General features: G+C 47.9%; 3 protein-coding genes across 3 annotated transcripts; 2 read left to right on the forward strand and 1 right to left on the reverse strand.

Annotated features, from left to right (window-relative positions):
* Positions 1-3321: 3321 nt before the first annotated feature.
* Positions 3322-5704, forward strand: LAJ45_07746 (uncharacterized protein; the record flags this gene model as incomplete). Its single annotated transcript, XM_046117301.1, has 4 exons — positions 3322-3497; positions 3574-3765; positions 3860-5610; positions 5691-5704. The coding sequence occupies 4 exons, from the start codon at positions 3322-3324 to the stop codon at positions 5702-5704; spliced, it is 2133 nt and encodes a 710-aa protein (XP_045969597.1).
* Positions 5705-5746: 42 nt separating this feature from the next.
* Positions 5747-6145, forward strand: LAJ45_07747 (uncharacterized protein; the record flags this gene model as incomplete). The annotated part of the gene is made up of 2 exons (XM_046117302.1): positions 5747-5777; positions 5949-6145. The coding sequence occupies 2 exons, from the start codon at positions 5747-5749 to the stop codon at positions 6143-6145; spliced, it is 228 nt and encodes a 75-aa protein (XP_045969598.1).
* A 1298-nt stretch (positions 6146-7443) lies between these two features.
* LAJ45_07748 (uncharacterized protein) lies at positions 7444-7989 on the reverse strand (the record flags this gene model as incomplete). Its single annotated transcript, XM_046117303.1, has 1 exon — positions 7444-7989. One exon carries the CDS (start codon positions 7987-7989, stop codon positions 7444-7446), a length of 546 nt encoding a protein of 181 aa, XP_045969599.1.
* Positions 7990-22991: the final 15002 nt, after the last annotated feature.

The following is a 22991-nucleotide window of genomic DNA, read 5'->3' on the forward strand; positions in this document are numbered from 1 at the left end:
GGTAGGCCTGTGGGGGGTCTGGGGGGTCGGTGAGGGTGTGTTGGCTTTGCCGATTAGGGCGTCCAACTTCTGGATGATTCGGGGGTCTGAGGTGGGAGACGAGGTTTTGGGGGCCGTGATCTCTTTTCTCAGGGAGGCGAGTTCGTCTCCTATCTTGGAGACTGCGGTGGCGAGTTTGGCTTGTTGCCCGAGACTTGTCAGTAGGAGTAGTATGAGCGGTTTGTTGAATCTGCTAGTATGCAGATCTTTGAGAACGATGCCGCTCAGAGTGTTTACTGTGTCGGTGCGTTCTGAGGTATTACCCAAGTCGGCATCGAGGTGGTATAGACCTGAGGCTTCTAAGACCAGCGAGTCTATTTGGCGGAGTAGTAGGCCCTGAGGGTCTAAGTATTGCATTGAAGCCATGATGGGGGGTGGGATTTGGTGTGTGGGGACGGTTGCCACGTGGAAGGGTGGAGGTTGGTTTCAAAAACCAAGGATAAAGAGGGGAAGAAGGATGTAATATCGTGCCTACTATCATACTCAAATTTATATCAAGCGGAAATTGATTTCCTATTTTCTTCTAGTGTACAGACACAGCATTGATTCATACTTTTATTATATTCAATGACCTCATCGCGTCTATCAGTCATAAGAAATTTAGATTACAGGTTGCTTGGAGTCTGGTGTTTAACAACGTTACTAGAAGTCAAAAAAAAGCGGAAATTTCATAATCTGGAGGACGAAGAGCATACCCTCACAGATTCTCATGCCAGCAAATGTCTCTATATTACCAAGCGAAATGGTCTACCTGAACCTACTGTTTTTGGGCAACATTTACCTTTACTGCTTGAAGGGAGGTCGCACTGTGTCTGGTGTAGATGGAACAGATAATTGGAGGGGGGGTCTGGGGGCCCACAGGCCCTACAGACCATTTGGAAATTCGAGTCTTGTGGCCATGCTCTATGTCTAAATGATAAGCGGAATTGTTTTTACATGTACCATAAACACCAAGAATAGTAAAGCTGTTGTGGTGGTGATATTTTACTTTTCATCGTGGTTGTCAACCTGTAATTCGGGTTCGAAATCGAACCCAACCCGCTACGCACGAGGTGATAGATACGCATTGGGACCTTTACCCATCCTGCGCTCTACAAAGGTGATATATGACATGCACATATAGAATTGCGTGTTTGTTTTTTATGATAACTCTTCACCTTTCATGCGATCTATGACGTGGGAGATAGGGCTTTAATGAAAAGGGACACCAGGGTACATACCAACCTTGAGTCGGCACCAGTGCTGTCAACGAACTCAAGATTATCATCATCATCATCGTCTTTTATGGTGAGCATTGGATAAGAAACCCCATTCCAACCCGCCCTACTTTTCATACTATGGACCGTCTACTGTCTCGTGGGGATTTATTTGCACGACACAAACGACCCCCCGCCCCCCAAGGATGAATGAAATAGAGACATTTTATCTGTGCTGAGCTCGTTAAATAGAAAGTCGGACAGGTTGATCCGCAAAGATTCTAGCTATTGGGGGCAAACACTTGTAAGAATTCAGCCGAGAAGTCGAGGCGCGGGGGCTTTCTGTCCAACTCGTTGAGTATCGTTTGTCGTTTTCCCGTTTGAGGGACGCGCACGAATACTCTGTTTGCTTCGATCCATGGCACAGGGAAATCTAGATGTTCATTCACCCCCCCCGCGTTCCTTTTGTATTCTATCTTCTATCTCACCATCGAATTCTACCTCTTGAATTCTATCCCCATCGTATCATTAAGAGCTACCTCATCACTGAATTCTATCGCACCATTGAATTGTCCCAGCGATACAATAGAAAATCTACCCGCCGTCGTCGAGGGGACCTGTGTTGTAGGCTGCCTCATTAAGCTTTCCATACCCGACGGTACATCCCGTTACTAGCCGTATGATACATGTACTCCAGACCTAGCTATTACGTAGCACTCCCCAAAGCACCACACTACCATCTCTATCTATCCGCGGAGAAAATAAAATCTAGCCGCGCAAAGCCCGATGTCCGATCACGTACAGCCGTGTGCCCCGGTAGCTGCATAAGTGCAAGTGCAAGTGCAGTCTTGTGCACCCACTATCGTTTTGCGTGACAAGTGACACCGTGACTCCAGCAACAAGCCACAAGTGACCAAAAGGAGATGGGTGCCAAGAGGCGGGTTTACCGAATGCGGCGCGCTGCACAGGTTGGATCGAGAGCGAATGGCTAAAACGGGGCGGGCCGAGCCCCGTGCCTTCCACGTGAGGCTAGCTGGTTACAGCGAGTGCTTGAACAGACGTGGCGGCGTGGCTAGAGCGGGCGACCGTACTACGACACGCGCTGTTAAGATCGATTGGCTTAACCAGCGATTCTGTAGCCGGGAGACAGAAGACACGGATTCGATACGGACTTAGCGGCAATGACAGTTGGGACGACAACAGGAGGATAAAATGGCTGGAAAGCTTCTTTCCTCTCCAAGGCTCGAGATTCTCATAACCTTTTTACAAACCCTCGAATCGTGGTGTGATGTACTCTCGAGATGTGGAGTACGGTAGCTAATTCTCGGTGAGGCACAAACTACAGTCTCGACTCATTGGTCTAGGCCAGCAGACTCAGGTGATCTTCAAACCCTGGTCCACAAACGCTAGCGACGTTGCATTAAAAAAATGTCTTAGATGGTGTGGTGTCTCGCCTAGCTATAGAGTAGATACTTTATTATTAACAAAATCTTAGCTGGAGAAGATCATCTCTGAGCAGGGATTGGTCCTCATTGGCTGAGATCTATTATCAATTGGGTGGTATCAACCTTGACCCTGCACGCGGTATTAACTGACCAATTGTGATTTTTCTTCTGCATAATCGTTTTGCCAGCGCAGATTTTCTTTTGCCAACTTTTCCCTCTGTCGCTCACACACACAAGGTCACACTCAGTGTCACCATCCTGACCGACAGGGAAGAGCACCGCAACGAATCAGAATCCACAGAAAGAAACACTAATAATACTTGGCGGTTACACCAAATCTACTAGAGTACCTGTCCGTCAAACCCAGTGGATAGAATACTTTGACTTGGCAAATGCGGCATACCGAAAGAGAGGAAATACGGCATCGTGCAGAACCAGAAGTACGACGACCACCACACCATCTCCATCATCACCCATCACCCATCACGCCAGCCGCCAATCACCCGCATGAACCCACACCCACACACCCGCACCCGCAAACCAACACACACAGACACGCCCGGTATTTAACTAACCCCCCCACCCCCCGCTGCCTCTTCGTTGATGATCGAGATTCCAAGCACCCAAGAAATTAACTAACAATGGCGTCTCTCGAGCTCCTGCTCTTCTGCCTCGGCGTACTAATCGTGTGTTTCTTCGACATCGCTAGTTCGCCCACGTTCGCTTTACTCACTACTGGCTCCGCTATGTTGTTGTCACCGCAGGCGCTGTTTTGCTTACTCGTTGTTGTTGTGCCGGTGCCTCCAAAGGCGATAAGGTTGGTTGTTGCTTTGTCTGGCGGTTGTGGTTTGCGGGGGCGGAACACAGGGAACAGGGATGCCAACCGAGACCAGGAACGTTTGTTTAGGGTTATCGCGATCGCTATTGCAGCTATCACAGCTATTGTTCTCAACACCAGCAACAACAGCCACAATAGTAACAGCCACAGTACCAGTACCAATCTCCGCACCATTGCAACTTCCCACGCAACCGCCGAAATTGAGGAAACTAATTCTAGCTGAACCTACCAAGCACATTGCACCAAGGTTTGATCTTATCCCCCGCCCTCTTCTCCCGTGTTTCAGACATGGAGAAGAAAAAAGGAAAAAAACTAATCAGCCACGCAACGCCTACTTGTAGGTACGACGTGGTTAATACCAGAATACAAAATACCTACAGTGTAAATGCATACCAATTCAACCGCGGATATCCACCGTTCATGGCCCCCGACAGGCGCGATGGCTGGCTCGAGTCTTACCCGAGGTTGATTGACCGCTCCAGACTGCGCCAGGACATCTCAAGGGCATTTGCAGAGATGGCACCCAAGAAGGCTCCGGAACTAACTGTCAAGTCCGTGGAACTTCCGAAGCCCGCCATTCCCGCATCACCCCCTCCTCCTCCGCCGCCGCCGCCGATGACACAACCCGCAAATACCCCATGGAGCCTTGCCCGTACCCTCGCAGCACACCGCCCCCACCTACGCTCACAACAGGAACCAATACTGCTACTTAACCGCGGTGTCCACAAGAACAAGGGTAACAAGGGCGGGCATAAACTGAAGGCGGGTCTGCTGTCGCGTCAAAGCGAGATCGCGATGCATCTGGAGGACGTGCGTATCCGGGCTGTCTCTGCGCTACCGGTAGCACCACAATCACCACCACCCTCCCCACCACCACCAGCAGCACCAGCAGCACCAGCACTAACAGTACCATTACAACCGACATCACCAGCAGGTCCATGGGAACAGGCCAGCCGACTCCTGCGGTCCGCCAACTGGAGGGCAGCGTGTGGAAAGGTCAGAGGAAAGGGCAAGGGGAAGGATTTCTTGAAGTGCGAGCGGTCAACAAGCTTCAAGGTGACGGCAAAGACACAGACACTGTTGAGGGCCAAGGTAGCGGGGAGGGACAGGGCAGAGGCAGACCCTATGGAATGGGAATGGGAAACGACGGCCCAGCTGCCCGCAGAAAGGGCGCCGATGCCAATGCCCATCGCAAAGCCTACTGTCGTAGTGGCTCCTACCGTTATGTCGATGGCACACGTGCTGGCGCCAGTATCGATGCCTGCTCCATCTATTTCCGTCCCCGTCGTTTCGAAGACCCGCTCGCCCCCGGCCCAGCCTGCACCGGTGATGTCGGTAGCTCTACCGCCGATGCGCGTTCGTAGAGCCGGCGAGCCCGTAATGCCACAGCAATCACTGCCCGCACCTACACCCGCACGCGCTCCTGCACCCGTACCCATACCAGCACCCACACCGGCACCAGCAACGTTAATGCCTCCACCGGTAATACCTGCTCCGGTCACACCGATGGGTCCACCTCCTAGGCCTGCTCCGGTTGCACATATGGCTCCACCTCCCATGCCCACATCGCCCAATACAATCTCACCGCCTACAGTTCCCGCAGCAGGTGTCCGCAGTGTTCCTGGCAAGAAGATCGCCCTCTGGCTCGAGCCTCTCCCAGACCACGTTCAAGTGGGCAGGACCTTCACCCCCATGGCACCCATGATGGCCATGCCCGCCCCCCACCCACAACCCCGTGCAAAGCCAAAGCCAAAGCCACAGCCCGCGAAGCCGCCTACGCCGCCACCGGTCGACGCGGTCGACGCGGACTACGACAGCTTCGAGGAGGAGTACGAGGCGGGTGTGGCGGAGGAGCTCGGTAAGCCGGTGCCTGAGAAGAAGAAGAGGACACCGCCCGCGCCTGCACCGGGGGGTGCGGCATTTAAGTTTGATGTGACTGCGCTGTCGTTTGCGCCGCCGCCGGCGACGGGCGCGGCGCAGGGGATGTTGAAGCTGGTGTCGAAGAAGGGGACGGTGTTGAGGGGGAAGACGGTCGGGCCGGAGGCGGAAAAATTGAGGGCTAGGAGAAGGCTGGAGAGACTGGATCGTGACGGTATGCTGCTCCTTTGAAAGAGGAGGGTGGGAGGTCGGGGTCTGGCAATGGCAATGGCTAATGTGGTGTGGTGTGTGTAGATCCAGATCGGTAGACGGTGGGCCGAGTATATAGAAGGCATCTAGAGGAGGTGAAGATGGTAGCCCTTCGGGTCATGGAGCTCTATGGTTTGATCCTTCCTACTCCCTATTTTCCATTCCCTGTTTGCGAGCGCACATTGACCCCTCCATTGATCCACTCCCTACCCCCACTTCCTCCCACCTCCACTTCCCGCACCAGTCTTCGCTGTCACCCCGCTGCACACATCCCATCCACCGCTCACGACCACTAACCCGCAGTGTCCTGCATCACCTCACCACCTAAACCCCCTAGCTCCGCAGGTATCCACACACACAGCACGGGTCGACCGCAGCATGCCACAGCCGCGCCAACCGCAGCACCGACGGACATCAGCAAGCAACCGCCCCGGGTCTCCGCTCGGGACCTGTCTTTGCTGATGTATCCGGTCCCGAGTGAGGAGATGCGCAGAATATAAGTGATCCCACACCCCTCGTTGGGTCGTGATTGCGCTAACTGTTGATTCGGTCGGGGGAAGAGGTAGGGACCGTTCCGTAAAGGTGTGTCGTGGTTGGACGGCTGTGGCGGCCTGCGAGTCGACGGTTCTGTGTGTGGATGCGTGTGTGGTGTGACGGTGACGGTAGGTAGGGAGAGATGGTGTAGGGGACGGCGGGCGGGTGTGAGTACTGGGTGGGGCGTGTGAGTGGGTGAGGGTGTAGGGCTGGCTGTGATGAAGTGTGGTGGAGTGTAGTTGGTGGGTGGTTCTCGGTGGGTGATGGGGGCGGCGGTGGGTCTTGCTTGTGCGGTTTGGAGATGGCGAGATGCTGGAGGTACGGCGGATTGAGCTTGGCCTGTGGGGTGTTGTATATATTGTATCATTATGGTGTGGGCTGCGAGCTGGTATTGCAATTGGGGGTAATGGGCGGCATGGAATGGCGTTTGGAATGGCGTTTGGGTCTGGTTATATTAGACGGGAGGTGGGGGCCCTGTATCATTAGAAACCTGTATCATTAGAAAGCCTGTATTATTAGAGGATACCTAGAGACTTAATGGATGTTAGCAATTACTCGGCTCGATACTGCTCGATGATCGGTGGAAAAATGGCACGAAGATAGTCTTGTGGTAGGTAATTCCAATAAATGTCCCCGTTCAGGTCGCTCGTCTTGAACACGCCTCTCAATCCCCCGCTTGAAAAACTCCAAGTTCGAAGCTGCAATTGCCGAGAAATTTCAATTCAGGTGCAGAATAACTGTCGTATTGCATACCCCCCTCCGGCATAGCAAGAATTGACCGTATTGAAATCCATCCGTCGTGAGAATTCAAAATCCAGTACCCGACCGTAAAGCCCGCAGACCCGTTCCTCTCCTCCCTCCCGCCTTTTTCCTTTCCGCCCAACGAACCATCAAAAACCGGTCCCTCGCCGAACTTCCGCGGTCGCGAAAATTCTCCCGCTCCTCAAAGCCCGCCCCGTTCTCCCTCTATCCCCCCTTCCCCCTCCCCGCGACCCCACGACTCCGTCTCCCACAACTCTATCCACGGCCCTCCCCGCGCGCACGACCCAAAACATTATTACTGTTGGTGTTGGTGTACCTCCTCTCCTCACCACACCAATTCCAGCAACTTTCGCTGCGAAATCTGCGCTGCCATCCAGCACTTATCCTCCGGGCCTCCGCAGCGCGCGCAAAAGTGTGGGTGCGACGCGCTTTTATATGCTGCGCGGTTCACGCGCCAAGAGCTGTGCACGGACATGAGGGGATGGTGGTGCAGCGGGACACGTCAGTGCTGAGAGTGAAACCAATAGGGGAAGATTTTTGCTGCACTTTGTGCGGTGGTGCATGTGCACAGGAGGGAGAGCGGGAGGATAGAGCAGCGATGGGCGGAAGGGGCGTGTGGGAATGGGGGGTGCATAAGTGCGGATGGGGTGTGGCTGCGGCGCGTGTTGGGGTTTGTTGGTGCGAACGCGGGTGAAAGTGGGGGAACGGGTGTGTGGTCGAGACTCGAGACTGCGGTTGGGCGCGTTGAGGTCGTGGGTGGGGGGGGTTGACGCGTGGTGCGCTGGTCGAGGTCCGCGGTGGTGCTGCTTTTGTGGGAGCGCGTTTCTTGCTCGTTGGGTTTGCTCCCACCCTCACCCTCCTCACCCTCACCCTCACCCCCCGGAGGAATCTTTCGGCGGGTCCGGGAGGGGAATGTATCATTGAGTTCAAACACGCCTGCGCTCTGGGTATCGAGTAGTAGCGGGTGTTTAGCGAGCGACGAGTGTTCCGGTGGAAGGATCGCGTCTCGCTTGAGACCCGTCTCCTTCCTAACAACCCATCCATTCATCTCAACTGCCATCAACGCCTCCCGCCAACCAACTGTGCATTAATATGCGTCCTGCCTATTCACGTGCGAAAGTGTTCTCTCCAAACACAAATCCGCGGGTATCCGCCTTGCTGCTGGTGCGTACTTGATGCACCATTGGGGATCGACGGGGCCCGGGTGTTTTGGGGACGGCGGTGGAGCGTTCTGTTTTGTCTGTTCACGGCGAATCAGTGCGGACGGAGAATCGGTTATCTGTCGATTACCCCTCTCCCATTTTCCGGTCACAGGGCATCCCTCGGTTTTATTTGGGGTTTCGTTGGGTTGATAGTTCGACTGACTGTTTGCGGTGAGTAAGCTATAACATCGACCGCTTAATCTACGCTGGCAGATGGAGCTAGGGGGGGCAATCTGGCTCCGCCATGTGTATGCTTGGTGAGTACAAGTTTGGTATAAGTAGACAAGGTCACGGGATGGCAGGTATCGAGATTTTCGTCAGGCCGCACGTCGCGATGGAAGACAGCAGGTATAGATCCCCAAATACCCGATTTCCATCACCTATTAGCCCCACAAGACAGGGCTGTGCTGTCGGTGGCGGGGCGCGAGGTGGTGGGTGGGTAGCCAATCGCTCTCTGCATACTCGGGGGTAGAGCCTTCTGGTGTAAGCATAATTTGAAAGACCCTCTATACGAGTACTGCATAGTGATATCGATACATCTCCATGCCTGCGTCGAAGGCTACCGCCGGTTTGAGGGTTCGAGTGATAGACTGTGATTAAAGTGAATTCTTTTTTTGGGGGAGAAGACGCGCCCCGCCGCGGGGGCACGGGGCGGGGGGAGGGGGTGGCTAGCTTGTAAAAGAGGGGATATAAGCTCTGGCTTGGTTATAACTATAAAATCGGGCGTGGAGGATGGGTCGGTCGTAGTCTGTTAACTAAGGGTGCGAGTGATACGCTATGACTACGGAGAAAAAGGGCGAAGGGGGATAAGCTGTGCCAACGCCTTCACACCCGACCAAACGGGGGTCTGGCTGTTTATAACACAAGAGGAAAGAATAGACTGCCTTGGTAGTACTAATATAACCCCTGACGTGGAAGCTGACATGTACTGCCCTTACGCGGCAATTGAGGGACGAGTGATATGCTATGATTACATAGGGCCCGGGGGGGGGGGTTCGGGCGGTGAGTTAAGACGGGAATCTGGGCGGTTGAAGAAGAAGACGGCGCGGTATATGGCTTGGATGTATATATCCGGAGCGCAGGAAACGGGAGGAGTCTATCTGTGAGGAAATGAGGCGAGTGATAGGTTATGATCACAGCGGAACGGGCCCGGGGTTATTGATTGACAGATCGTTTGCAGCGAACATGAAAATTGGACAAGAGAAGTGAGAGAAACATTGTGGCCCGTCAATTCGCGAATGCTGTCTGACTAGCTACATAGCTAGTTCCTTTGATTTTTCGTATAGATACCATTTGGTCTAGTCCCTAAAGGGGGACAGGCCGGATGGGGGACTTGCAGGAGCCCGTTCCAGAAGGTGATTGATAGTGGAACATTCGGCAGGAAAGGCAAGCAAGGGGAATGTGCAGGACAAAGTGTTGGTAGAATAAGCTGGTCAGTACCGGCACTGTTAGTTTCTCTTAGTTATAAAGGATCGATCCCCTACTATAGTTTAGGAAGTCGGATAATAATCAATTATCGATATCCTACAGGACTGGCGGTCAGCGGATTAACAGACTGGCGATTGGGCTGAAGACCGAAGAGACAGGAGACTGGCTGGTTATTGACATCCACTCATATATCGATCGGTTACTATTTAGCTGCTAGTGCTCCTGGAGATGTGTTCATGCGCTCGTGAAGGATACCTACTATCTATATGGTTAACTTACTCAATCACTCTGCGCCGTCAGTGTCAGGGGTGGGGGCACGGGTGTGTCTCACGTTTTCCTGCATGTTTGTGTCTGTGGCTGCTAGCATGGTAGCGGGGACTGTCCGTTCGGGACGATGTTAAAAGGAGCGGCAAAGGCCTATTGTCAAAATAAGATACTGCCAGAAACGGGGGCCTGAGTACATGCGAGCCCTAGAAGTATTACGGGCCAAGACAGATGAATGGCGGTAGGGTGGGGCTTGGAGTAAAGGGGAGTTTGAAGGCGTGGAGTGAGGTAGGGTGTTAGGTGTTGTTTTCTGCCCTCAGAAGAGGAGGTGAATTTGGCGCAGGTCTTAACGCCATGGAAGGTATGTGCTGATCTATGATCGAGAGAGTGTGAGGCTCAGCCCGGCCTGCCCCTTAGATATATTGATGGTCTTATGGGTAGTAAGAACCAAAGTACAAGTATGAAAATTCTGGCTGAGCCTAGTCTCGAGACATAACGCAAGGCCGTTCCGCTGGATGCTCTTCAAATTCGAGTTATTTGAGCCAAGCATGTGCAAGTACCTTTACGCGAAAGATAAGACGAGCAGGAACTGAGCATTATTGTGGGTTTATCTCCTGTCCTTTCTCTACTTAGAGCCCAATCTTCTTCCGGTGCCGAAGCTTTATTAATTATTGCCTCGTAACCAACGTTCGAGTGATGGATAATGATTAGAAAATGGGGCAAAGGAAACGATGGGCAAGAGATAAGATGTTTTGTGACTGTTGCCGGCACAACATGGTAGCAATGCTGGACAAGACAATACATCTTGGTCCCATCAAACTCGGGCCTAGAAAATTTAAAATAACTCCTTCTGCAAGTATCCAGCGGATCGAGTAAGCAGTTATGATTGAATTAAGTGATGACGACATGCCTCGAGACTTTGACAGGCGGAGACGGGGCTTAGTTGGTGACAGGGTGTGAAGTGGGAGCAATTGGGAAATACCATTGCTCATACTTCAGGAGGAGAAGCCGACATCAAGAATCAGTAATTTCCTGGGGTAGCCAACGGTCGAGTGATAGGTTGTGATTATGCGTAAGTACATGTAGGGAAAAAGCAGTGAGTGGGAAAGAAGATTTATCAAGAATTCTGGTATCACAAGATAGGATATGGAAGATTTTGGGACGGTACTAGACAGGACACGGCTTCGGGTATATAATACCGGGCGTGAAATCATAAATTCAACCTGGTCCTGGATAGCTAGCAGCGGGTCGAGTGATAACCTAAGATTACACAGAAACAGCGAAAAACTAGTAACGGCTACCAGACGGGGTGTTCTGAAACTAGGCCTCAACTAGGCTCGTACTCCGCTATCACACCTGGCAAGACTTGAGCTTTGTTGTCCCGGCTTTGGTGAGATCATTCTGTAGGGTCAGGGGCTCTCCGACGTCGGAGTGGCGGCTGTCAGGACTCAATTTACATACAAAAAATTTATTCCGAGCACTACCACAATTCGAGCTCCTGTCTGACAATTCAGGGCCCCACATCGTAATTCAGAGCCCGATATCACACTTCAGAGGCTCACATATGAAACAGAGAATACTGGGCCTTTTACCGACATTTGTCGGGGAGATATATTTTGTTCCGGACCCTAGGACTAATCATTAGTTTTCCGCTAATACGAGATGAATACAACAATACAAGTACATGTAGGCCTCAAAGCAGCATTTGGCAGAAGAGAGACGATCTGCCGGTTGTAAGAGGAGATGGAATAAGAATTGGCCTCGACTTGTGCTCAGGTATTGCGAGTTATCAAAATTATCCGAACATTGTTGCAATCAAATTTTTAACTTCAACGTCGCCTTTCTCCACAACCATAAGGAGGGAGTACAAGTGATTTGATTACTGTGAGTTCTTGTGTCTCTATTACTTTAAGGTTCAATATAAGCTCAATTAAAGTAGTTTCAAAATTTGGTTATTCTAGCCAATTTGTGTGGTTGCGGCGAGAGCGTCCGGATAATTTTGATAACCCATAATATGTTATATGGTGACTGGTAATACTTCATGTATCTAGCTATATCAATATTTGGTTTCCCAACCCGCAAGGTCGGAGAAATTAATCAAGGAATTAGGTTCCAGCGCCCGGGCTGAGCTCGTTCCTGCCCAAGCTTTTTGGCGGTGACGTTATTTTTCTGGGGATGCTTCTGCCAAACATTGAGGTTGGCGTAATTTTGTATGGAGATGTAATGCGAAGACGCCAAGAGGGCAGAAAAACAGCGGAAAGTCAAGGCTTTGTCTCCGGAATCAAAATATCACTATCGAAAACTCAATTATTGTTCGGAACTAGTCCAAATCATAGATTGGTGATTTCTGATGACGAACATTATAGGATAGCTGTATTTGATGAATTCTCTTGACCAGAATGAGTATAGCGGTTGCGGAAAACTTTCCGGAAACCCCTTTGGCGTTGTGGGAATGAGTTGAACGCGTTACACAGGCTGGTGATTGGTTGAGTCAAAAGTTCTGGAACAGTAACCCACTATCTTCAACCTGATACGAGGTCAGTCCTGGGTATGATTTTGTAAAAGACATAAACGATTTCTTTATGGGTCGGATGGATGAATTTTCTCTACAAGATAAGGATTTGATTACGATTCATCCCTTTGAAAGTGGGATGCATCATTACTCGTTATGAGCATCCTCGCGGTCTTTACCAGCCATCGAAATGAATCTTTTGATATCTTTCCCACAAACAGATTTTGGGAAACGAATCGATTGATTCATTTCCCGGGGACGGTTGTGGAAAAACCAGAAAGGATTCATTTCCGGATTCATTTCCGGATTCATTTTCTTGGTAACGTCAGGTCACTTAATAAACACTTTTCGATGATTCATTTCACACCAAAGTTTTACGTGAGAAAGATTCATTTTTTGATTCATTTCAATAGTTGGTAGAGGGTCAGGCTCAAGTAACATCCTTCAGATTGAAGTAGAACAAGGAGGTCTTCGGGTTTCTTCGATCGCCCCTATCTTGTTTAGTTAAGCTGATGGATACTATGTTTGGGCTCAACGTGACAGGGTTTCACTTTGTTCAATAAAAATAGTAGTAGCTTGAAGGAAATAGATATATACGACGTTATGTTGGGAGAATTAGAAATATGTCATTTCATATTTATTAGGGCATTCGGTAATGCCACAGTTTTGCTGCTTCCTTTTAAATGATTTTAGTATTTCTAAAGCAATATACTCGTTTAGATCTGTACTTGCAATTAGCTAAAAGTTTAATGAAGAAATCTTTTAATAATATCGTATTCCAGCAAATCTGCTTGCTTGTATTTGTTTCAAAACTCTCCTATTCGGTTGTAACTAATAATTCCAGACACCATTACGCCAGTTAAAGTAGAACACAACTAGTTGATGGCCAAAGGTAGGTAAGTATAACAGGTTACATCAGCAAAAACATCAGCAAAAAATTTCGTCAAGACGAATTCGGGCGTCCAGATGTCCAAATTCGTCTTCTGCATCCAAAACCTCATCTATTGCTCACAAAACCTTGTCCCGGTGCCTCAAAATATTACATGTCATCTTTTGGGATCTAGTAACCATCCAAAATGTGATAGGTCATCGTTTAACGGCTTGTAGGTGTCCGAAATATTACCTCTCGCCTTTTAACGCCAAGTAGACGTCCCAAATATGGCATCTCATCTCCTGACACCCCACTGCCTTCCAAAACATTACATACTGTGGCGAATCTGCATAGGTTCTGGTGCTAGCCCTGAGCTCGCTAGCAGATAATGTTAAATTTGACATCTTGAGGATCCCACCTGTATACCTACCTGCCTAGCTACCTACCTGCTACTTTCCTACCTATCTGCCTACCTTCCTCTCAACATGTACTTCAACACCTACCTCCTCCAAGCATCGACACCTACTTCCTACCAGCAGTGATGCCTACCTTCAACCTGCAGCACCACCTAGCTCTTACCTATAGTGATGCCTGCATAAGTATTTACCTACCTTTATTTTCACGCCTATACTGACACCGCTATAGACTGCTAAATAGTAGCAAATTGACGTCCAAATTGACACCTAAATTGACGCCCAAAATGACACTAAAGGTCGACTAATTGGGCTAAGTCGACACCTAAATCAGAATCAAATCTACGCTCAAATCTACGCTCAAATCTACACTCAAATATATGCGCAAATTGACAACTGACGGTGAATTTCATCAACGTTAATTAAGCTCCTAATAGGTAGGCAGGTAGGCAGCGAGGTGTGGAGTCAGGCAGGTACAGAAGTAGGTAGGTGCGGGGGTAGACACGTAGTTAGACATGTGGGTAGGCAGGTAGGCAGGCAGGCAGTACGCGTGGAGGTAGATAGGAGCTGGCAAATATCATGATGTATAGTTGTAGGCCAGTCGTGACGGTCAGGCGCGGCGTCGCAGCACCGCGCGCGCCCCCGAACCATCACGGGTAGCAGCACAACAACCACAATTGATCCTTTGGAGAGCTGAATTTTTGTATAGTTGTTAAATAGTAGATAAATAAAAATAATTTGACATTTAATATCTTGTGTACCAACCCCTTGCCTTTATAACAGCCTCAATTCTACTAGGCATACTTTCAACCAGCCTAACAAATAACTTATCAGGTAACAGTTCCCAACAATGAATAAGAGCTTCCTCCATGAGGGGCTTAATTACTTGAGGTGATCTAGTATCATATATTAAATGGGGGTAGTGCTGATGGTAGAGTCTCTTGAGGTGTATCCAAACATGCTCAATGGGATTTAAATCAGGTGAATAGGCAGGCCAGTCCTCAAGAAATTCAACCCCATGCTGCTCCAACCATTGAGTTGTAAGGCTGGCGGTATGTACCCTAGCATTATCATGAATGAAGATTGGTCTGATACCCTTCTCCTGTAGCTCTGACAAAAAATTCAGGAGACAGAACTCAAGAGTCCTGACATATGCCTCTGCATCTGTCCTCCCCCCTTCTCCCACCATAACCCCATTACAGGTCCCCTTCAATTCCCCGGCAAAGCATGCCCACATCATTTTAGATACCCCTCCTGACTTCCTAGCACCTTTGACAAACTCAGGAAGCCAATTTTCCTTTGCAGTTCTCAATGCCCAAGAGACATATGGATTTGCATATTTCTCAACACTGCACTCATCACTCCACACCACTATCCTCCATCTTTTTAGATCCCAATCTCTGTGTCTAATACACCACCGCAGCATCCTTTTTGCATCATATGGGGTCAATTTGGGTCTCTCAGCCATAATGTGCTTGTGGACCCCAAATGTATCTAGCCTCCTCCTGATTCTTCTGGCTGAGAGTTTGACTGCGAATTCCTGTCGGAGTTGCTGATATGAGATTTCTCTCTCACGTTTACTGGAGATGAGAAGCTGTCTATCATCTCTAACAGTGGTTATTTTGTATCCCTCATGCCTGTTTGTGGATTTAACCTGACCAGTCTTCTCATACCTTGCCATGGCATTGGCAAGGGTTGACTTGGGCAGTTTGAGGATTTTGGTAATTGTGGAATAGGGGGCCCCAACACGCTTCATTCCAATTCCCTGCCATAGTACCCCCTCTGGCCACTCCCTTCTAGATATTTTGCGGGGTTTGCTCAACATTGGCTGTCGCGCGACGTCGTCGTCGTGATGGAATTTGGTTGCGCGCGCGTTGCATCGCGCGCCTGACCATCACGACTGGCAACGCGCTGTACATATCATTGGATAGACAGATAGATGAATATATGTGACAGTTAACGGGGATGCTATAATGTGACACGACCGTGACTTCCATTCAGGTGGAATAGATAAGAGTAAGGAATAGCGAATTATGATGGGACTCGCTTCCAAGTAGTAGAGTTTGTATGATGGAACGTTTTCAAGTCTAAGAACTTAATAACTTTAAGGGGTCTCTTCACTAGTAAAGATCCTCTGATGATGAGAGGCCAACCTGGGGCTTTCCCGGGTTCTTTATAAGATTCCCGATACCGTTACTCAGGTTCTTTTTCTGACGGGCGCGATGCACGTCAATAGTCAGGGGCACAGCAACTATTTCATATGAGGGAAAGTAAGAGGTTGCAGCCACACCTCGGAGGAACTTCCTTCCAAGTCAAATCACGCAATTGCTAAATGACGGAGTCGGGGTCATAAGACCTAATGTGTAGCCGATCCGGTTAGCGCTTACGATTTCTAATAATTCTATAGAAGCGATTTGAGTATTTTCAAAGCGGAGTGTTTGTCTTGGTAGCTTGGATTGCATCCTCACTCCCAAACATTCACCGGGGTGAAATCAGGGGCTTCCGGCAGTTCGACGCTCCGGGGGTTATTCTTGGAGTCCAAAACCTGTTTTTTGAATTGACATTCTCATTGCCTCCAGTGCACCACCAGGATCATTTCTGACGTGCTAAAGCATATTTTCTGGACCTCGGTTGCAGAGTCATTGCACCTCAAAGTTCAGTTGCCAAGGTAGGGTAACTTATGTTTCGGGTTACCCGACCTTCCCAGCTTTCTTGTTCTTTTGGTTCAACTCTATCCAGTTGCTTGGTTTGACTTGTAAAAATTCTTACTCGCTAGGATCCCAACTCCCCATACCATAAGAGATAGGGGCTTTCCTGTCCTTGTCTCAATCTGTCGATAAAGAACAAGCTGCGATTACCCTAGAGTTGGTAGCTTTACTAGTGCAACAAGTATCTTTGTAACAGCCCTGTAGTGGCTCCATTACAGACAGTCATGCGGAAAACATGTCCTAGTCAATGTACCTTTTGCCGAGTGATCTCATTCTGTCAGCAAAAACTGCTAGTGAAACTCGTTAACAGGGCCAAAGATACTATTGTGGAGATAGGTTTTTACATCAGGAGGTAACTTTGTGTCTATACCTATCGCGACGATATTACTTGACCAAGAGATGCAAAGCATTTGTTGCGGGGTATACAAGTGTCGATATGCAGGAAAGAAATTGCTTGGTATGGTCTGGGGTGTCTGTTTCGTCTGTGGCGTCTGGGGCGCCCAGCCATCACAAAATAAAACTTCATTTTTTGCTGATGTAGGTATTGAAGTAGGTGTTGAGAGGAACGCAGCAGGTGGACACATCAGCAAGCTCAACTAACTCTGTAAAGTGACTCCTGTATCTGCAGAGAATTAAAATCCGTTTTGAGGTCTCAGGAGAACCTCAGGAGACTCAGGAGACTGTTGGGAGACTCATGAATATGTACAATCTTGCTGGTTCAGCTAGGCAGGTAGGTAAGCAGGTGGAGATCCTCAAGATGTCATCCCGGACGTCATTTACTAGTGAGCTCATGGCTAATCCCAGGACTTAGGGAGATTCGCCTTAGTTGGTCGCCGTTTGGGAGCTGTTGGGGCATCAAGAGGTGAAATGTCATATTTGGACACCTATTAGGCATGAAAAGACGGGATCTTATACCTTGTATGCCTATTAGATGTCAAAAGACGACATGTCATATTTTAGCAGAAGTGGGATGAGCCATTGGTAGCAACAGACTATGTTTTGGGCGTAGAAGATGAATATGGACATTTGGATGTACAGATTCGTCATAGCGAAGCCCATTTTTTGATTATGCCAGTGCAGTATCAAATTGCTGACTAATTGTATCAAATTTATACTCAAATTGATGCCCTAATTTATCCCTGATTGTAAATCAAAATGACAGAAAATTCTCAAGTAATGTCACCACTAGCAAATCTACACTCAAACCAACGCTAAAATGTGTATTAATTCAAGTTAGACCAAATTTACATTTAAATTGATTCCAAATCATCAGGTAATTGCATCAAATTAACAGTAAATTGCCACCTAAATCAACATCAAATTCTCGACTAAATTAAATATCTTGTCATCGAAATCAACAACAAATTCATGCTGACTCGGAAATCTACTCTCAAATATACACTAAAATCTATGCCCAAATCGACGAATTATGGTACACCAAATCAATATCTATTATGTTTCTATTATCTATCTGCTTCGATAATTCGACGCTAACTTTGAAACACACTTTGTCTACAAATTGATATGTAACGCTTACCTTCAATTGTAATTCTACTGACTAGATATAATGTTCGGTTCACCCCAGAGTTAAAATATTCATCTAACTTTTGTTAATCTGAAAAAAGAACCAGGCAGGGTGTTTGGTCAACACCTTGAGTTCATCAACAAAAAATTAGCCGGTGATAGGTAATCAACTGTAAACTGGGTTCTAATCTCACTAACTTGGCTTATCTGTGCTCCTCATTTCAGAGATGACGAGTCATTTTTGCTAATCCAATCCGAACTCGTCTGAAATATAATATTTCCGGTTGCTAGTCCTGATTAGGTAAGATAGTGGCAAATAAGGTCAGGTTTGACAAATCACATTTTGAAGATCTCGACCGTACCTACCTCACCTCCTACAGCGACCCCTGCCTCCTACACGCGTTGATTCCTGTATACTTATTTACCTACTTCTGCATTTTGATGCCTATACTGATACTGCTACAGACTCCTAATTGACATCATAATCGACCCCCACATTGAAGTTGAATTGACGTCCAAATTGATGCTCCATTTGATACCCAAATTGAAGCTGAATTTATGCTTAAATTGATTCACAATTTCATACCCAAATCGATGCCTAATTCGACACCAAATTAATAACAAAATTGACAAAAATTAGGTAGGCAGGTAGTGGGGCAGGCAGGCAAGCAGAGACATAAAGAGGTGACCGTGGAGGTAGGGGGGGATTTAGGTGAGCAGGCAGTCGGGCATGGAGGTAGATGGGTAGTTAGTCGGGCAGGTAGGTGGGCAGGGGGTAGGGTAGGTAGGTGAGCAGGCGATAGGGCAGATGATAAGGCAGGTGGTCGGGTACGGAGGGTAAGCAATCAGGCAGTGGCATATAGAGCTAGGTGTAGAAGTTTATATGGAGATGCTAGGTGGTTGATGTAATTAGTGTAAATAGTATATATAGTAATAGACGACGATTCAAGGCATATAATATTCTCTCACCTTCTGACAATGTCTCATCAACACTGTCAAGAGTTGACAAAAGTGGAGTATCCTCTGTAATAATGACTTTTCTTTGACTTCACCACCAAAGATTAATCATACAGATCGTTTTCCTCCCATGACTTGGGTCAAATAAAAGAGAGCGACATTTCACATGGCCGTCCAGAGAGCCGACATCAACCTCATCCTCATGGTCTCCTCTTCACTGATGAGTCCCCTGGTCCCCCATCTTCCATAGGGTCTCTCCCTCTGTGACATCGAGTTCGAAAGTCACCCCCCAAAAACCACCAGCACCATCCTCCACTCCACTGAATTTCTCAGGGGTACACTTTTCTTACCCCCCTCTCGGGCTGCCCTTAGAGGGGATTTGGAGATGCATTAAGGTTTTCTTTGGCCAGGCAATATGTCTTTCTTTTGTGTTATCCAAAACTTTTCTCTTTTTTTCTTGAGCTGGGGTTTTTCTTAGTCATCAACCTTGTAAGAGGAATGTGGTTGGTAGTACAACATAACTACTATAACAGGATAACTGGCATTGGGGTTAGGTTTTTATGCCATAGGCTATGCCTGCATGCAGTTATTGTACCTAGAAACAATTCATATGATTTAAAAAAAAAAAAAAAAAAATTCACGGCATATAAAGGATTAGCGGCGAGGTCACAAGTTGTGACCTGGTTTATTTCATATTTGGCTTACGGAGGAGAAACAAATAGGGTCGCTCCATGGAGGCAAAATTCCTCCGTGTGCTCTGCGGGCTCCGTCGCCTCCATGGAGCACATGGAGCAATTTGATTTTTTGCTGATGTTGGAGGTGCATACGTCAATCCACAACTAAAGTAACGTCCCGGACAGAGTATTCAGTGAACATCCTTAGCAATTGCTAACTCTCAAAATGCGCTCCGAGTAGAGTATTCTGTCAGCACTCTGAGTTCGGATAATCTGTTTCCTCAACCTATTCTGAGTGTTCGGTAAACACTCAGAGTTAGAAACTAGTCAATGCCTATGGAATACCGACTTCTCCGATACTCCTGTACCACTCGCAGGTCGGCCTTTTATCAATGGCGAGACTTCAAACTCGTCAGTCCTTACTTCCAAAATATATCCATGTCCTCAATAACTTAGAATGTAGAAAACTCGTAGCTGGTAGTTAAGCACCACTCCCGGTACCATCTTTCCTCAAACTATTAGTCTTTTATTATACCTCTCAGCATGTTACTACTAGCCACATCTATACCTATATAGCAGCCAGTTGTATAGCTCCGTATCAAGTATGATAGAAAGTGGAGACAAAATGTCTTTAGGTTTTGCAGAAGACAAGACTGGACCAGAGGGCTTGATAGATGAGACGAGACGAATCACAGTTGCTAATAGAACACAGTGCACGGAAGCATAAAATCAACCATTGTCCAGATAAGCACCCTGTTGAGTTTCAGGCAACAACCACTGGCAGCATATGGAAAGATGAAATATATTGATTAGCATGAGAAGGAATGTCTAGGAATAGGGGTGAACCAAGCTGGAGATCAGGTCTCCTATATAACAGGACTATGCCAGTCGTGAGTGTCAGGCGCAACCAAATTTTCGCAACCTTTTCACGGCGGGTTGGTACACAAAATATTAAATGTCAAATTATTTTTATTTATCTACTATTTAACAACTATACAAAAATTCAGCTCTTCAAAGGATCAATTGTGGTTGCTGTGCTGGTACCCATGATGATTCGGGGGGCGCCTGACGCTCACGACTGGCATCGTACTGTACAATACGAGGGGGCCTAGCTTTTGGAATCTTACTCAACACCTACCAATGATATTATTTCTCAAAAGAAAAGTAACTATTTACCCTAAAATACGTTAGTACTTCCATCGAGAGGAATATGGTGAGTACCGGGACATGAAAATTAACTCTGTAGAGTTGTCAATATCGGACCGATTAAATATGAGAAACTTTTAAGCTCCGGCAAGGCAAATCAGGGGAACCTTCTGAGACTGAGTGATAAACCATGACTAAATTTCTTAAACAGTCATATTAAGTGGAATAATATTCTACGAAGAGTCGAGCTTTGTTTCAACCATTAAAGAGAGGAGGTAGGCCGTGTGCCTGTTGAACGACTGAATAAATCCAAGGTTTCCCGAGTTGGGTGTTCAATTTTCGTTGGCAAATCCAGCGGGGGAGCGAGAGACTCTGTACCTCATTGCGGGGCTCCTCTCTCCATCTGGCGGGCTTGTGGGGTTGGACAAAGCCGGTATAGCTACTTAGATAAGACTCTAATTTTTCCACACAATACTGTCATAATCTAGTTCTTTTTTGACGAAACTTGCACTTCTTTGGCCTCCGGAGTCGGAAACGTTTATGATATCCCTTTGGCAATGCCGGAATGAGGTGGCTTATTCCCTATGATCCCATGAAACACCTACTTTAGCAAGGAACCTCACATGCCTGAGCCGGCCGTCTGGAGAACTGGTAGTTTCTCATATCACTTGCGTTTTGAGTAGATTGGTAATAAACCCCATCCAGGTCGTCTCGTCCGGAGTATGATTCCCAACAAATATTGACTCACCTTGTGTCAGACAGGCAAATGAATTACCGAGATTTTCCAACGACAAAGATAGGACTTCGTTCGGACTCCCCAACAGGACAGGCCTCCCTTACGCTTATGGGGCAGTACAAAACCATGGCAGTGGTTTTCTAAGACAAGACAGGAAACAACCCGAGACGAGTCTATCCAGACGCATCCTACAATTCCTGGAGCCTTTCCATTGCCTCTGGAGCCTGGACCGATTTAAACACTACAGGGATATAGCCCTGATATAACGGCTAGGTATTGTGGCGGCTCTGTCGCAGCATCTCCGCTTTGATTCAGGATAAGAAGAGAGGCCTAGGGCTAGAGACATGTAATCCAGGTAAAAATATAAGTATTGTATCTTACATCCGACACCCTTTCTCTACTCGAATCTTCTTGAGTTAACTCGGTAATGTCGGCTTCCTGCGATCGAGTGGGCTCTTTCCTGCCGGGAGGTGAACTGCAGGGACGGACGAACAGAAATAATTCAACGCCCGACTATAGTAGCCACCCGATCGGTGGCAAATTTTCCTATTGGTTCTATATTCTTTCAATTATATGCAGCTATTAATTAAAATAGTGACTACTTACTTATGTATCCCCTAATCCGCGCCCCCATCTCCAAACCCCCTTCGCAATTTAGTCTGCGGCACGACTAAATAAAGTACACACATACCAGCTGCTAAAGTGACCGGAAAGCCACACCAAAGACCGCCACGAGGTTCCGACGCCACTTTCAGCCCTTTTGGGTCGTGTTAGTAGGGGGTCTCTCACTCGATCGGTCATGATCATCAGATATGATTCGGAGATTGCCCACCGAGTGATATCACATGAGCCTTGGCAACTCGTTGAAGTCACCTAATATCTGCACACACTCTTCTCAGCCGGTTGAACACCCAGGGCGTTAAATCCAATGAGCGTAACAAATCTCTTCCAAAACGGGGTGCTGGATCGCTCATTATCAGCAGGTAGCTCACATGTACAAACCAACACCAGCAACCCATGAACAAAAATAAAATATCTAATCAAATCCCCAGTTGCAGGCAAGCGGAGACAAAAACTATATATCGGATATCGAAATTACCCTCAGCCAAGTCAAGGAGCCTGCAAATGGTGAATAAATTACTGTCTCTCGATACCACGACTCCCGTTACTTGTACCTCTACGCTTTATTCAGCATGCCGATCCGATGATGAAATTTCTGCGGCTGCCCATGCAAACACCAATATACTTTCAGCCAACGGTACGCATTGGTTATCAATTAGTCCTCTACTCTGCAAGCAATGTCCTTTCTAGAACTTGGGATATTCTGTATCGCTCGGGACTCATAACGCACTGCGGTATACTTACGTATCGAGATTGTAACGATAGAGAGTGATGAATCATGATTCCGATCGCGATTGGCCGCACGGGTTATTTTACCGGTGCATTCATGTTCTACGCTGCTAAACCTGCGCATGATAAATTCCGCGAAAAAAATTCAAAATCTTCTTTCACATTCTCCGTTCCCTTTGACGAAAATCGGTTACTGCCCCACAATGCAGAGCTTACAGCTACATGTCTATATATACTTGATCCCCGTCCCAACGAGCGTCCCACC

The sequence above is a fragment of the Morchella importuna genome (genome assembly GCF_003444635.1).
Source record: "Morchella importuna strain M04M26 chromosome Unknown Morimp01GS025, whole genome shotgun sequence".
Lineage (NCBI taxonomy): Eukaryota > Fungi > Ascomycota > Pezizomycetes > Pezizales > Morchellaceae > Morchella > Morchella importuna.